The sequence below is a fragment of the Lepisosteus platostomus genome, chromosome 6, assembly GCF_059453375.1.
Source record: "Lepisosteus platostomus isolate fLepPlt1 chromosome 6, fLepPlt1.hap1, whole genome shotgun sequence".
Taxonomy (NCBI): domain Eukaryota; kingdom Metazoa; phylum Chordata; class Actinopteri; order Semionotiformes; family Lepisosteidae; genus Lepisosteus; species Lepisosteus platostomus.
The window spans coordinates 57,278,249-57,294,216 of record NC_142616.1 but is presented as its reverse complement, the minus strand read 5'-3'; the positions used below and the strand labels follow the sequence as shown (position 1 = coordinate 57,294,216).

At 37.9% G+C, this 15,968-nt stretch overlaps 4 protein-coding genes across 5 annotated transcripts in view; 3 read left to right on the top strand and 1 right to left on the bottom strand.

Moving 5' to 3' along the window:
* Window positions 1–8,867, top strand: part of iho1 (interactor of HORMAD1 1) — a 52,233-nt gene extending 43,366 nt beyond the window's left edge. Inside the window, exon 11 of the mRNA XM_088636538.1 lies at window positions 8,465–8,867. Within this exon, the coding sequence (XP_088492664.1) occupies window positions 8,465–8,514 (50 nt within the window). The 3' untranslated portion in view covers window positions 8,515–8,867. The remainder of the gene's footprint in view (window positions 1–8,464) is intronic.
* Window positions 1–10,544, bottom strand: part of LOC148661969 (NUAK family SNF1-like kinase 1) — a 40,508-nt gene extending 29,964 nt beyond the window's left edge. The window contains exon 1 of one of the 2 annotated variants that reach the window (XM_088636531.1): window positions 10,467–10,544. In XM_088636531.1, coding sequence (XP_088492657.1) covers window positions 10,467–10,529 — 63 coding nt within the window. In that variant the 5' untranslated portion in view covers window positions 10,530–10,544. Of the gene's footprint in view, window positions 1–7,074; window positions 7,128–10,466 lie in introns of those variants that run through there. The other variant, XM_088636532.1, reaches the window with a different exon arrangement.
* LOC148661971 (serum amyloid P-component-like) lies at window positions 3,578–5,902 on the top strand. The gene is made up of 2 exons (XM_088636540.1): window positions 3,578–3,717; window positions 5,070–5,902. The coding sequence occupies exons 1-2, from the start codon at window positions 3,660–3,662 to the stop codon at window positions 5,726–5,728; spliced, it is 717 nt and encodes a 238-aa protein (XP_088492666.1). The 5' UTR covers window positions 3,578–3,659; the 3' UTR covers window positions 5,729–5,902.
* Window positions 10,545–13,915: 3,371 nt separating the features above from the next.
* On the top strand, window positions 13,916–15,934 carry LOC148661968 (serum amyloid P-component-like). Its single transcript, XM_088636530.1, has 2 exons — window positions 13,916–14,075; window positions 14,778–15,934. The coding sequence occupies exons 1-2, from the start codon at window positions 14,021–14,023 to the stop codon at window positions 15,434–15,436; spliced, it is 714 nt and encodes a 237-aa protein (XP_088492656.1). The 5' UTR covers window positions 13,916–14,020; the 3' UTR covers window positions 15,437–15,934.
* Window positions 15,935–15,968: the final 34 nt, after the last annotated feature.

Genomic DNA, 15,968 nt, shown 5'->3' with positions numbered 1-15,968 from the left:
AGGAGTCTGGTCCAGATAAGACTAGTAACAAACAGCAATAAATGTGTTTCTTGGTTGGCATAATTCCTTTAACTAACTGTTAAATACCTGTAAGTGCTTAAACATTAATAATGGGAAACTAAATCTGTGAAATTAAAGTGAATAAATGAGCAAAACCATTATTATCTACAGTGCATACATTGTGTACACTACAGCATACTGTATATGATAATTTGGTACTTCTCAGTAGTATGCACTGTCATGATATTTTCATGCTGTGTAACATTTTCTTTTTACTGTAAACTGTTAAGAATCTGGACAGAATGGATTGCATGGATTGTCACTCATATAGGTGGCTATCACCTACTGTAAGTTTTTATGATAGCCACGATAGCCACAGGAAATGCAACAGTGAAACCAGGAGATGGTGATAAAGTAGGCTGTAAACTAACAAAGAAGTCCATAGTGCACTGCTTGGGCGAGACCTGGAAAGACACATTTTGGAGAATGACTTTCCATTGATTGATTTGAAGCACACAAAGCACACTCAAGCACACCGGGGACCACAATTTCTGTGCTCTTACAGACATTCCCATGGTTTCTCACACCCACTTTAATGTGAGCATGAATCACAGCAGCCAGCAATCAGAACAAACGCACCCTGACACACAGCTGCATCTATTCACACTGGTCTCCCTGAGGTCAGGACTGCCTTCGTGGCAGGTGAACAACTTATTATACTAACACTGGGAGAATCTGGATGTGACCGTTGGATCAATTAGCTACTGTACCAACAACCACATGAACTAGTTGAGCTGAATGGTCACTTTTTTTCTAAGTGTTTAAGTTCTGGCATGATTACACTTAAAACACTATTGAATAAAATGCATTTGAATATGGTGTACTACCCCAAGATTCCCAGTATTATGCAGTGCAATCCCCTGCATATTTTATAGAATGTATAGGAATTCAGAAGCTATTCAAAATATTACTTTCCACTTGCATGCAAATGGAATATTTCTTGCCGTCTGTTGTCCTCTGTCAATCTTCATTTTATAAATAGCTTAGAACCCCAACCGTCTGAGAGTTAGTGACGGGCATTAAACCTGACAATAGTTTGGTTTGAATCTCTACAGCAGGGGTGGACTCTCTACACTTTATACAACTTTATTGCACATCCAAAAAGGGTAGAAGTTTGTCTTCAACAATCATCATAAAAAAGAAAAAAAACAAATAGCAGTCAAAATAAAATGATTACATGTTTAAAACAATATAGTCATATTCTATGTTTTTTTTAACTAAATCTCAAGGGTCTCTTAATAAACGAGCTACAGTAGGCAACACTGCACTCCTCTCTGTGTGCAAAAATAGTGCAACAATACACATATCAAGCTCCGCCCATTTTACACTATCATTGCACTAATCTGATAGCTTCATTAAGGAAACAATCACTCTGCTGCTTTTAATTTACCAGTTCCACTAAGGGAACTATGGGTGTCTTGAATACATTCTTCTTGGCAGTAGGCATTCTACAAAGCTTCTCTGGAGGTAGCAGTTGAAAATGGGACTGAAGAGGGTGGGAGGGGTCATCAAAGACATCAGCTTCTGGCCAGTTCCTGCTTACTCTTAATACTCAGACTACCATACCAAAACCTGATACCGAAGGCCAGCATGCTTTCCGCTAACATTCTATAAACTCCCTCTAAAACATTTTGTCTTATCCCAAACCGTTTCCACTTCCTGATCACAAATAATACACTGTCTTCTTAATCCTCTTTGCCTAACCCTCTCCATCTTAGGTAATGTATTATCAAAACAATTATTGAGCTATTTCAAATAGATTATGTCATGCTAGTCAGTGTTTGAATCTAAATTTTGAAAAACAAATTGAAAGACAAGTATGGATGTGATTTAGATTCAGAAAGCAAGGAGATTACGAAATTTGCATGTAAAGCTCTACCATTCATTTGTTTCAGTTTCAGTTAATTGGATGTTGTATCAGGAAGCTACAAAATCAATTAGGTCAATGTAGGTAAGAACCCTCCAGCAGTGGATTCATGCACCACATGGCTCAACTCTACCAACCTGTTTCTCTTGAAAACCTCTTAGGTAGGAAGATCCTCCACAGCCAAAAAGGACACATTAATACTAAATGTACTGGAAACTAAGTTGTTAAACTATCATCCACCTCATTATACTGTAGATGATCCTCCTTAGTGGACAATCCTGACCTAGCCTCAGAAAAAAACACATGCCTACTTTACTACTTGACAACTAGCAGGTTTATATAGACTTTCTGACCTATTTGAAGGAGGAATATTTAAATTATTTGCACAGCTGTAAGCCCAATATACAGTAATATACCAACAAGAGACTTCTGCAAATATCTCCAGGTCAGACAGACATTATGTCTACCAAGAATGGTGGACTTGGGTTTTCCAACAATTCACACACGCTGGAAAAAATCCTCCTAAAGAAATGAAGCCACAGAAATTTCTATCCAGTTTTTTACATTTGTCTTGTCTATGCATGTGGTAGTCTCCCTGAAGTCTGCACAGACAACTTGAGGCTAAGAGCTGAGGTGCTGTATAGATAGTTATGCTTGGAAAACTATTCTTTCATCTTGATCTTCGTCTGTAATCAGTACAGAGAAATACAGTACAATCTGTTGAACAAAACATGTACTGTATATTATCCACAGATCTACAGTAAACTCAGCACAGTTTAGGCACACCACCTAACTGCGCTAAGTGTAAAACCCAGGTCAGAACACATTTCCATTGTTTATGGGAATGTACTGTACATACTGTGTATTCAGAGATTCTAGCAGAAGGTAAAGACAAAAGTATCTTTGATCTCTAGAGTGAATCCACAAAAAATACATTTGAATTAAAAACTGTTCCAAAATAAGAATTTCTTATGTCTCAGCCCCCTCTGGTGGAATTATTTCTTCTTTATAAAGATTAGTAGAATCTGTAATGTTACCTTTAAACTCACCTGGTATTGGTTTATCAGTTCTGGTTCTTTAAAACAGATTTCCTTTACTATTCCTGAAATGCTTATTGTCATGCCAATCTTTAAACACAACCTACCACAGATTATCTCACATGTGGTTATTTGTGGTACCTCACCCAATGCTTATGGGTTTAGCTAATGTACAATGAAGCACGTTCTTACCCAAACTCAGAGGATAATTCTGAGTTTAAAATATAGAAAGCCAATAAACTCCAAGGGTCTAGGGGTGCAGATACAGTAATCAAATTGTTTACTCCCAAGTGAAAGTCAATTTTATCTAACCTATCCTGAGAGCTTAAAACAAAAAACTAATTTGTATAAAAGTGAACAAAGTATAAAGTTACATTTAGAGATAACTCCTTCAAAATATCTGATGGTTGGGTACGATACTGTACCTCCAAGTTTGAAAGCGCTCTTTTTGAAATGTCTGAGAGAAGACAACTGTGCAAGTAAGATACCTGTACAGATGTGGTTACACCTGAAAGGTGACTGATGAAGTGAATGATAAACTAGGTTAAACTAATATTGACAACTGATTTTTTCCCAGCACTGTACTAAAGTCCATCAGTGTATATCAGTATATAAATACTGCAGTAAAAACCTTAGATTCACACACAGCACGGTCAGCGGTGAATCCTTTTCATTCCTACTAGGACAGAGCAGTGATGGAGAAGCTGTTGTTTCTGTTAGCTTTGCTGGCCTGTGGGTCAGGCGAACCTCAAGGTAAGACTTAAAGACTAATCCTGTTCCAAACTGCAGATATATTAGGTCAGACTACAGCAAAAGTCAAATTTAATTCTTCGATTAAAAAAACAACAGGATTTAAAAAGCACGGTACATTCACCCCAGAATGACACTCTGTAATAACTTCAAGAGAAACAAAAAATAACTGTGATTTGATTACAGTGTTGAATTATGTCTGCATACAGTGGTTCTCCCTTCTGTGTTTAGTTTTATAAGAATAAACATTTTGGATTTGCTGCAGAACTTAATTCAACTTAACAAAATTGAAGTCTGCCACTTGTTTTGCCATTAGCTTTTCAAAAACAATCGCTTTTGAGCACTGTTCTATTTAATTCTTTGCAGAGGAGAAATGAAAGCATTCATTACACCTACTGTACATGTCACACAGAGCCTATTATACCCATACTATTCTTCCTGGAGGATACTGAACAGCAAATTACATGCAGACTAATAAATGTTTTGCTGTTCACAGCAATACTAATTTTATAAAATGTATTACATTTGTTTTTTACCGTATTAACAAAATCACAATTGCTGGTTACTATCCTGTAGGAAAAGCACACAGACCAGGCAGGACGCTGTACTTACTGACTGTCTTACTTCATTGTCCCATTTGGGAAATTTTGCTTTGCAGGCTGGTACAACATACTGTATAACACAATATATACCCAAAGAAGGCTCCACAGCCGATATTTGTGTTTCTTTTCTTCTCTTTTCAGCACGGGCTAAACCTTTGCTTGTAGCTACACAATACATAATACATTTCCATCCATCCATTTTCTAACTACGTCTTACACCTCTGGGTTGCAGGGGAGCTGGAGTCCAGCCCAGCAAGCAAGCAAGCAACAGGTGTAAGGCAGGGTACACCTGGAACAGGACACCTGTCCATCACATACAGTAGCAGACACAACCACAGACATGCACAACATAATACATTTAAAACAACAAGGACCCCTTAACCAATAAGAAACATATGTGTATGAGATGAGAAAAACAAGTTAGAAAAAAACGAATAAAAAATTAGATCATCAGTATGTGAGATACAGAAATGTTGAATAATGAAAGAAAATATATAATCAGTTGCCCATCTTAAGCAGGTTAATAGCAGTGGGAATTAAAGATAACTTAAACCTTAATCTGGGGAGACACCAAGTGCTAAGTTTTCATTAAAAACAAAAATGTCACAGACTTGTTTAGTTTACCAGTGATTCTTAATAAAATATTTTTGTTCCTCCCACATGATCATTTCAAGCATTCAGATGTTGAGCTTTGTGTAGTATCATGCTGGCAGATTGAGTGGTGATTTTTGGGCTCTGTGCCTTTCTGTGCAGATCTGACGGGGAAGATGTTCACCTTTCCAGGGGAGTCCAACGTGAACCACGTGAAGCTTATTCCTAAGAAATGGGAGTCTTTTTCTGAAGTCACGGTCTGCCTTGACTACGCCACTGACTTGCAGCGTGGTTATTCCCTCTTCTCCGTGAACACACCAGTCCAAGACAATGCTCTCCTTTTATATAAACTCAGGCCTGGGCAATATCGAATGCATGTCAACGCCAAACAGGATGATTTGTATGACGTGCCGGAGGAGACAGAGTTTCCACATTGGACTCATGTCTGTGTAACCTGGGAGTCCAGCAGCGGGTTGTTTCAGCTGTGGGTCAATGGGAAGGGAAGCATAAGGAAAGGGATAAACAGATCAGGCCTGATCCAGAAAGAACCATTTATTGTGCTGGGTCAAGAGCAGGACAGCTATGGTGGTACATTTGACAAACAGCAGTCGTTTGTTGGCCAGATATCCAATGTCCACATGTGGAATCAAGTCCTGTCTCCTTGTGAAATACAGAATGTTCATTTAGGCAAAGTGTTTGATCCAGGGAATATCTTGAGCTGGAAGTCAATGAGCTTTGAGAGCAAAGGGTATGTGATACTGGAGGAAATAATAGGCAATGACAAGTGTCGCACTTCATCCTTGGACCCAACAAGATGGTAAAAAAAGAATATTTTTGGTTTAAATCTTCATTTGTTTCTATACAGTAGATTATAATTTGTGCTATTTGCTTAAAGGTGCAATTAGACAAGACGCCCGCTCCTTTCCAGCCAATGTTTTCTAAAAAATATGTAAAAATATATGTAAAAATAAAAAGAAAATCCTTCATATGACAAATTCTGTATTTCTGTCCTTAAGAGTCATCCCATATTAACCGTTCTAAATTCTAAGAATCTAGTTTAAAAGCAAAAGGAGAATTTAAAAGCACAGCATTAGTGCCTACTTGAATTTTGAATTCAAGTGGTCTTATTTTGTCCATCATCAAGTATATGGTGTATGGTTCTGGCATTTGCTTTTCTTAAGAAAATCTGAGGGTCAGTTGTGGAAATTCTGGTTTTGGTAACAAAGAATGCCCCGTAAATGAACAACATACAGTATACAACTGTTCCTGACCAAATGTTCAGCACAGCACACTATGTTTTGGACATAAAGTCATTTTATTACTACAGTACATGTCATTTCTACTTCCATAAAAGCATAATGAATAATGAATGATGCTTTGTCTCCAGTGGGTCGCAGGTTATTTTCTTTCAAGAAAAATGTTGTTAAAAAATGTTAGGTCCTCCATTGCATTCAAAGATTTCAAGAAGAGTCAGCCTCAATCTTCTTTATTGTGAAAATATTCACCAATTGTGAATGTTACATTTAGTTAAGCATACATAATTTATGCAACACAAACTTCTGTAATTTTTATAATGATGTTGATAAACTGACTGAGAAAAACTTTTTGTGTTTTCAACTATGAGACACGGTTAACCATTTTATCTGTAAATGCTGGATTAACAATAGTTTTATTCCAGTGTTTGAGGCGCCATTTGTCTGTATTGAGGTGTATACTAATTAACACCTCATTATTCTATATACATCTTGGCTCTATATAACCATTTTTTCTATATAATTTGTCTTGGTTCTATACTCTCTTTTGTGATCATGGATTTTAATCTGATGATTAATGTCACTACTTTTAAAAATAAAAATAAAAGGAAACTGGGTTTACTGAAGCATGCAATCACTACTCTTGTACTGATAGTAGAAATTGCCTTTTTTTCTGAGCTCTTTCTTGGTTCATTATAAATGTACATTATAAAAGGCGATCATACATCCTATTTACACTATGTGTGTGAATCACCGTTTTTTCGCTCTGTTTTGGTGCTCTAACTGTTAGCCGCTTTTCGTATTACCATCTGATGTGGTACTAGCAAAATTAATTTTGTTGATGACATTTGTGACAAAAGTGTTCGTCAACTAACTGATCTTCATTTTAGCTAATGATGAAGAGAAACACTCACCATAATAGTCCACGATGACAATGATCAAGACTAAACGGCTTTGCGTTTTTTTTGTTTGAGTAAACGGAGACGAGACTAAATTGTTTGACTAGAATTCAGATGGAAAATAATGTTGTCACATGAGATTCACCATTCACTCATTTGCCTTTTGTCCCACAATAAGTTAATAAATTATACTACTGTTCTGCATCCCACCCCCTTACCCTCCCCCCCCACCCAGAGTTCACTATTCAAATAACCCTTAAGGCTCATCTTTTCCTTCTATAAAAACAGGGACAGATCCCCTTTTCTCTTTCGTTGCCTTGCATTAGTTCTACAGTAGGTGCAGGCACCTGTTCTTCTCTGTCTTAGGCCTTAGCTCTCTTCCCCAGTGACTAGCATGCCTACCATAAAATAAAGGGCTAAACTTTGGGCTCATTCCCCAAAGCCACTAACACAGAAACTTACACATGTCTTGCCACATTATTATCTTTGAACCTATTAGTGAGATGTTATGCTCTAGGAGTAAGCTAGCTTGCTACGGGGAACCTGTCACTAAAACAATGAAATGGATTAGATCGCTAAATCTTTAGTAGTACTAGGTTCTGAGATTCTACCGTGCGTTCAGCTAGAAGAAAAAGAAAAAGCTCAGGAGTTTGGTAGTACTTCACGTACAATGAGCAAACCAAGAAAATGTCCTCTAAAATATTACCTGAACGAAAAGAAATGATGTGGCTACATTATGAGTAAAAAGAATCCAACACATTTGAAGCACCCTCTGAGGCAACACCACCCAGACATCTCTGCACCGATAAGGTGGTAGTCATGTAATTCAATAGAAAACCAGGCAAGAGTAATGCATATTTTACAATTTGCATATTGGGAATTAGTAGGTTATTCTTGGCTAGTACTTACCAAATACAAATTAAGTTACTTCTGTAAAATGTGAAAATTCATCATACATGTCAACTTCTTAATTGTGCTCTGCCATGAAATCAATTCCATTTTTAATCTTATCTTGAAATGTCAGTGTGTATTTTGCACTGAAATTCTATTTTCTAGGTAACTCATATAGTAATTACTATATAGTTATTTCATGTATTGGCAAGGGCCTTTGCGGGCTAAATTAACAATGACAGCACTTTGAGTACTTTTAAAAGCCTTTTAAAAATGCACAGAATTTCAGTTAACTCTTCCAAAATGGACGTCATTATTAAGAAAGTCTTATACAATGTCTCTGTGTGAGATTACCCTTATTGCATGATTTATTGCATTTAGCCTTTGACCTCTAAAGGGATTAATATATTTTACATTGTGCAACAAATATTTGTGCTTTGTGATACAGTAAATTAGAACTTTTGCTTATTATATCATACATGTTTGTTTTCTCTGCTCACTGTCAATTTTTCAGAATATTTTCTTAGGTCTTCCACAGATCAGTGTCTTATATCAACTGAGTAGAGAGACTCTAACCTGTAGAAGACCAAAGAGAACAGCCCAGTATTCCAACCACAGTTATGTCTGCTGCAACCCAGTGTGGACCATTGAAGAGTTAAATAAATGCTTGAATTTCAAGTTTTAAGATATGTTTAATGATTTTTGTCAGTGTTTTAAATGTAAATTTGTTCATGGTTCTTTTATATTCGTAGAGTAACAGTTCAAGTTTCTAATCTGCTGTACACATTTCTTGTTTTACTTGGTAAAATGAAATTAAATGCTTTCAAATTAGCCTTAATCTAATTGCCTAATATCCTTTCCTTAATTTCCTAATGATTCCATAATTTTCCAAGGATTAAAAATCTATTGAACTAAAACTTTTATTCATTTTATTTGACCAAAATAACTGCATGACTAAAATGCAGTTCAGATCTATTTTATTTTGCAACTTTTACTTTGTTTTCTATTAAATATTTTACTTCAGATAAAATTTATTGAACATGTGCAGCCAAGGGCTGTAACACAGGAAAAAAAAACATACAATCCCCCCTCTGACACATTAGTTACTGGAAATATTTTAGAAATTCACAGAAGTATAAAAGGATTTCTCTGCTCTCAGAGGTTTTAACCCCTTTGAGGCATTTCAGTTTTTTAATGTTATCTACAATCATTTTGCAAGATCTTTCGAGCACGTGACCATATGCTGCCAGCTGCACTCTTCCAGTGTTTTATACTCGGCTTCACAAGTTTAGAGTTAAGACAAGTGTGAAACGGCTGGTCTTTAATCTAAAGTAAGCGCTTTGAGTGGAGTGTCCAGAAAAGTGGTATTTAAGTGTAAGCAATTATTATTATTATTATTATTATTATTATTATTATTATTACCCTTGGAGAGATTATTGTGAACAGATGTAGCTGAACGTCAGCGTGCATTTGTTCTGCTGGTTGGCTGCTGTGATTCACATCTAATGAGAAACATTGCAGAGTGGTGCCTGTTGCTTTCTTTCAGCAGGAATCCTGGAAGAACCTTTGGTCCCTGGTGAGATGTTGCACAATGAACAAACGGATGATGCAACAAACAGATCTCTAAAGGGTGCTTAAGTCAAGAAATGTCAAATTGAATGTTTACACACTCTCCAACAGCTTTGAAAAATCATCTGTAACAGTTTTAAGGTTCTCTGTTGCAGGATGCTGGCCATCACTATGACTGAAATGTTATTGTTATTGCTTATTGCCAAAAAGGTCACATTTTGAGAGAACTCTTAAAAATATCTGATGTTTGGGTACGATATATCCAAGACTGCGCACTTTTTGAAATGTCTGAGAGAAGACATCCTGAAACTCAACTGTGTACATATGATACAGAAGTGCTTACACCTGGGCCTGATCATTTTTATAATGTACACAGTTTTAGAAAGATCTGTAAAGGGTGCTCAAATCAATAGTTTAAAAGTTCTTTGTTGCAGGATGCTAGCCATCACTATGACTGAAATTTTATTGTTTTTGCTTATTGCCATTATTTCACTGGTGTACCCAGTGAAAGGCTTTGCGTCTCTCTATCCAAACCCATAGGAGTTTAACATTTTAAAATATAAATATTTCCGTTTACTTTTTTATTTTTGTATAACATGAGCCCCTTTTTTCCCCACATCAATTATTTCACATTCAGCATGTTACATTTTTGCCAAATGTAAAGAAATCACGAAGGTAAAGCATTCATATAACAGACTGTGAAGTTGCGTGACGTTGAAGTCACTGGAAATGGGCATATGCAGTTTAAGAAGAGAGAAAACACAACGTTTTTCTTCACAGCCAAAACGTTGTGTTTTCTCTCTTCTCTTTTCAGCATGGAATAAACAACTATGACTTGTTCCTTTGCAGACTGCGCATGCTGACGCAGCTAATCACCTGAACTACATACAGTACTGTATAGTTTAAAACGAGGATACTGTATACGCGCAAAAACAAGCCTTACTCACCCGATTCCAATTGGCAAGCCGCCAGCAAACATGACGCACGGAGGACGAAAAGGTCACCATCATCAGTACACAATTCGTTAATGGGCATGCATAAAATCGAAGCAGCACACATGTGTGTGTACCTACTTTAGGTCGTCAACGCTGTACGCGCTAGTAAGACTTAAATATTGTAACGGTTACGGCCGACAAGCACTGTGTGTAAGAGCCGGCGTACCAGAGCGGGTGACGTCACCGCCCTTCCCTGTGATAGCAGGACCACAGCTACTGGGCTGTGGAGAGATCTCTCTTTAGCTCACGGGGCTGGGTCGCTGCAGAGAGACGCGGAAGTCCCGGGTTCGAGCCTCCAGTCGGGATGGGGCCGACCAGATGCGGCAAGGGCGCCCGCCTGAGCACCCGTTGCGTTACATTGGTGTCAGAAGTGGGATGGGATAGCCCTTCGCCGGGGACGGCGATTTAAGCGGGGGAGAGTGTAACGCTTACGGCCGACAAGCACTGTGTGTAAGAGCCGGCGTGGGTGTGAATGGTTGAGAGCTTAAATCAGAGGGAGAACAGTTGTGTTGTTATTAAAGCTATAGAGTGTTCGATTCTGAATTCATATATTCATATTAGAAGACAATTTGGTAACTTGTACTAGTTTTTGTTCACTGTTTGCCCTTCACCTCATCGTTGTGTGTTGTGAATATTCGGGTTTTTCTTTAATTATGCGCGCTGTAATAAAAGCCTCACGTTTTGCATTGCCGTTCTCCAAAGATCAGCTGTTTTTTTACGCACCGCCACCATCTTACAGATTAGACACTTTGACGCCAGCTATGATTTCACAACCACTATACATGATCTGAAACTTGGAGAAGACTGGTGTGTTTGCTCGGTGTTGTACTCGAGACCCCTCGAGTTAACGCCTCAGTAGCAGGGTGTAGACATTTTCAAAACCAAGAGCTCAAGCTCCAAGTTTGCAATTTAAAGTTTTCCAGAGCAGAATGACCTAATGTACAGCTTGAGACCTGGGAGTACAGCTGTGGCTTCAACACAGGCGTCCCCCAGTTGGGAGCAGTGTACTGTATATTCAAAGAGGAGAGGGTGAGCCACACACTACATAATGCTCTTGGGCTCCTTCAGAGCCATGTGTTTGTACAGGGCAGTTCAAAAACCCAGAGGCTTCCTTGGCCCCAGCAATGTCCTGCAAGACTTCTCCAAAATACCATCACGCTAGGATCCCACCTACACTCGAGAGGGAAATTCTTCCAACTGTCTGAACAAACAGTCTGTGGGGTCCAATTTATAAAATTTCACATATTGAAAATCGATTCAGGAGTGCAGAGAGAACAATAAAAAAAGGAGATATTACTCCAGCAACAGCCCTCCAGACTGAATATCAAGATGCAGTTCTATGGTTCTGTAGGTCCACATTTGGCTTATAGTTAGTGTACCACGTTTTCTTTAATGTTTTACTCTAACCATTCAGAATTATTTCTTTAATAGTTGTTATGCCAGGCCTTTAGGTGGAAAAAAGGGGCACAGTGAAGTAATTATTCACAAAATCTGATCAACACTGAAGATTACAGAGATTATTACAGGAGTGAATAATAATGTGGTAATAGGGAAACAGAAAGGAGAACAGCAGGTAGCCGAGATGCACAGGAGAAGCAGTCGGGTCTGGGATGGAGACAGGAGGGGATGATAGATAGTTAGCAAGTGATAGCATCTGCAAATTGGAACCAGAAGGCTGTGAATGGATAAAAAACTGTGGGTAACTCCTGAAAAAAACCTAAACCATGACCAACCACACACTCTCATTAGTGACTCAATGTCAGAGCCCTGAAGGCTAGTTCCTCAGGGCTTAAATAGTGTGCAAGGTTCCAGCCTGATCTCGTTAGTGATGGCCCTGATGAGCTCCTTCCACGTGGCCGTGGTGATCGAGGGTGCTGATGCAGGAGCCCTGGAGCTCATCAGGGCATCACATCTTGTAAAACAAAGACAAAGTGTTTCTATTCCCAGTTGTAATTTATTAACTTCCACACAACCGTTTATCAGCAATTGTGTTTACTTTGAGTTTTAAGCTAAACATAAACTTTGGTAGCATTCTTTTACTGATTCCACTCTTCACTGGCTTTCCACAGCAACATCACTGTTTGAAAGCAGCTGTAAAACACCTTTGGAAGTTTTAATTTTGCTGTTACAAATATTTACTGTTAGTCACAAAACTATCATGATGATAAATAAGAAAAGCGAATCACTTGGTTCTACAGATGTTTTAAAAATCATACCCACATCCTTCAGTCTGAGGCTGAAGTTTATGTTGTAAGGCATGTTGTCAGGACAGCCCACAGTAAAAGTAAAACTCAAGATACAAAGCGAGCATCAGAGGTTAAATACACTTTCAGGTGGGGGTAGCTGACTGAGTATTCCCCCACCTCCACTATCAATTTCTATCTTAATTGGTTAATAAGCTGTGCAGTGCCATAAATGATTGTCATCTGACCATTCCATGTACCCTCCCAGCTTACATCCTATATTACTCCTCCCTAGTCTTCTTCACCTTCATCGCTGGATGAAATAAGGAAGGTTTCCATAGCAACCCCTGGACACTTGTGCCTTAGTGTCCCCTTCTTAAACCTGCAGGGGTAGTACATTCCCCCCCTACCAGTCCATACCAACGTTTATTAGTATGTATTACCTACATACCAACTCTTATCAGGTTGTAGTACCACCATCAACTAGTCCTCTCCATCAAGGTTGTGTTGTATCTCCCTTGACAGTCCAATAAACATATTTTAGATATGCTAGGCAGCTGGTTCAGCAGTGTCAGTATACATGAATATATGGCTTTTCGTAGAGCTTTAACCAGAGGCACAAGCTGGGGTGATTCAAAATTATTCTAATACTAAAGTGTAGTTACATATATATAAGTATTAATAAAGTAAGCAATATTGATTATATGAGAATCAAAAGTTAAACTAATACCTGTAATTATTAATGGTGATTTTAGTATAAATAATTAGAATATAAAATGAAATTAAATTATTCCGTCCCTTCAATCTCTTCATTGGCACAATGCCTCATACCCTAAATGTGATGCGATGAATTGATCAATGAAACAAGTCCAAGAAACAATTCAAGTCAAGCAAACATGGTTTCATGCCAGGAGACCAATGTGGATTTGCTGCAAATAAGTTTGAAATGATCTCTTGCAGGTGATTTTGCAAATTTCTAAATCAAGACTTCTAAAATCTAAAAATGAGGCTTTTGAATATTCAGATTTTTAAATAAAATCTTCTAAAATTGTGTTGACAGTATGTTGCAAAAAAATGGTTTAACTTTTATGTTATTAGAAACAATAGGTGAAGACAGGATATAACTTAAAGCAGTATACAGTACTGTTTTTTTTTGTGGAAAAAAGGACTGAAACCTGAGATTTGGTTTGGAAGACCTTGGAAGAGAGCAGCCAATGTCTGTCAGCGTACGTGTATATAAGTGCTGTAACAAAACCCTTCACATTCACAGACTGCACAGTAAGCTGGAAACCCTTTTCATTCCTACAAAAGCAGAGATCCTTGATGGAGAAGGTAGTGTTCCTGTTGGCCTTGCTGGCCTGCGGATCAGGAGAACAAGGTAAGAATTTATTGAACCATCCCGGTCTGAGATGAAGACAGATTGCTGCAAATGGGTGAGGAAGCATGAAGCAGTTTTTCGAAAAGTAAAACGGGAAGAATTTTTTTTTGTCAGAAAACAATTATCTTCTCATCATTAAATAGGACGATACTACAGATGGATGAGTTAGAGAGCTGAGTCTTTTAATAATGCATTTGGGTTTTGGGTATTTGCAATAGAATGACAATTAATAGAATACTTCTCACATGTATTATATTAAAGTGCTAAAATGTTTAAGTTCTTTGAACTGTTTTGAATTTGCATTTAGGATTATAATGTTTGGATTCTTCATTAACAAGAATTTACTTTATATAAAATTGTTATAAATATTTGTGAAAGACAGTTTTACAACAAGTCTTTGCTTGTCTCCAGGATTTTCCCGTATTTGGCAATATTTAAACGTGAAGGGTTTGAGTTTCTATTTTACTTTGAAGTGTGAAGATGTACTGTAATTCTGTGTCAGGATGTCACTTTGTCTCATCATACAGTATCTCGCAGTGCAAAGCTTTCAGCAAAGATGGGTTGAAACGGATCACTCTAAAATTTCTAATAGCGTTTACCGTACTGCTACAAAGTTCTTAGTCTTTTTTTATATTGCCTGTTTTTATTGCCTTGTTAGCAGATTCATTGGCCAATGTTAGCCTTCTTGCCTTTTCTGTCCAGATCTTTCGGGGAAAATCCTGGTCTTTCCTGAAGAATCCAAAGCCAACTATGTAAAGCTGGTTCCTAAGAAAGAAGCACCCTTTCGTGCCCTGACAGCCTGCTTTCACTACGCCTCTGATATACAACGCGGTTATTGTCTTTTCTCCTTAGCCACAGAAGAGCAAGATAATGCTTTCCTCATCTTTAAAAATAAATTGGGTGAATACGAAGTGATAACAAACTCCAAGTCCGTCTTTTTTTATGGTGTGCCAGAGCAGAATGACCTGCAGCGCTGGACACACCTGTGTGTGACCTGGGAGTCGGATAGCGGCTTGGTTCAGCTGTGGGTTAATGGGAAGGAGAGCATAAAGAAAGGGGGATCCAGATCAATTCCCATCAGCGGGAAACCATTTATTGTGCTGGGTCAAGAGCAGGACAGCTATGGAGGCTCGTTTGACAAAAGTCAGTGTTTAGTTGGTCAGATGTCCAATGTCCACATGTGGGATCGTGTCCTGTCTCCTTGTGAAATACAGGATGTTCATTTAGGCACAGGGTTTGATCCAGGGAATATCTTGAGCTGGAAGTCAATGAGTTTTGAGATAACTGGGTACGTGATACTGAATGGCATGACTGACAAGAACAAGTGTCACACCTCATCCTTGGACCCAACAAAAGTTTAAAAAGGGGTTCAATGAAAATGGTCTTAATATGTATCTGAATTTAGTCTCCTTACCGCTCTTTAATGTAACCTTCTGTTCTATGTCGAAGGGTTAAAAATTGTTTCTCTGTAAAGCACGTTCAGAAAAACACCAGCTGCAACATTAAAGTATTGGCTGCTAATAAGACCAGGGGCCTGCAGACACAAAGAGTGCTTGTTTTAAGAATCCCAAAGAATTGATTTTGTGTAGAAGGCAAATTGTAACTACCTGCTTTTAGAAAACACTGATATAGTTCAATTATGTAGACATCTTCCGATTAAAGTAGAAGTTTGCTTAACCAATATAAATACATTTTAAAAATATTGTTTCTTTTTGAGACTTAAGCTCTTTGTATTCCTTATCAAGTAAATTTATAAAAGTTCAGCTGTAACGTTTCTTGTTAGAACCATCCTCCTAATTGCAGGAAGGGTGCTTCTCTTTGGCTAAATATACAATAAACTCCTCTTCTGCTTGACAAAAGGTCTCCAGTGGATTTTTTTACTCTACATACAGT

Excerpts from the sequence above, each read along its gene's own strand:
- LOC148661971 (XM_088636540.1), top strand. The coding sequence starts at position 3,660 with ATGGAGAAGCTGTTGTTTCTGTTAGCTTTGCTGGCCTGTGGGTCAGGC. Across the intron at positions 3,718-5,069 it reads TGGGTCAGGCGAACCTCAAG|ATCTGACGGGGAAGATGTTC; the intron begins GTAAGACTTAAA and ends CTTTCTGTGCAG.
- LOC148661968 (XM_088636530.1), top strand. The coding sequence starts at position 14,021 with ATGGAGAAGGTAGTGTTCCTGTTGGCCTTGCTGGCCTGCGGATCAGGA. Across the intron at positions 14,076-14,777 it reads CTGCGGATCAGGAGAACAAG|ATCTTTCGGGGAAAATCCTG; the intron begins GTAAGAATTTAT and ends TTTTCTGTCCAG.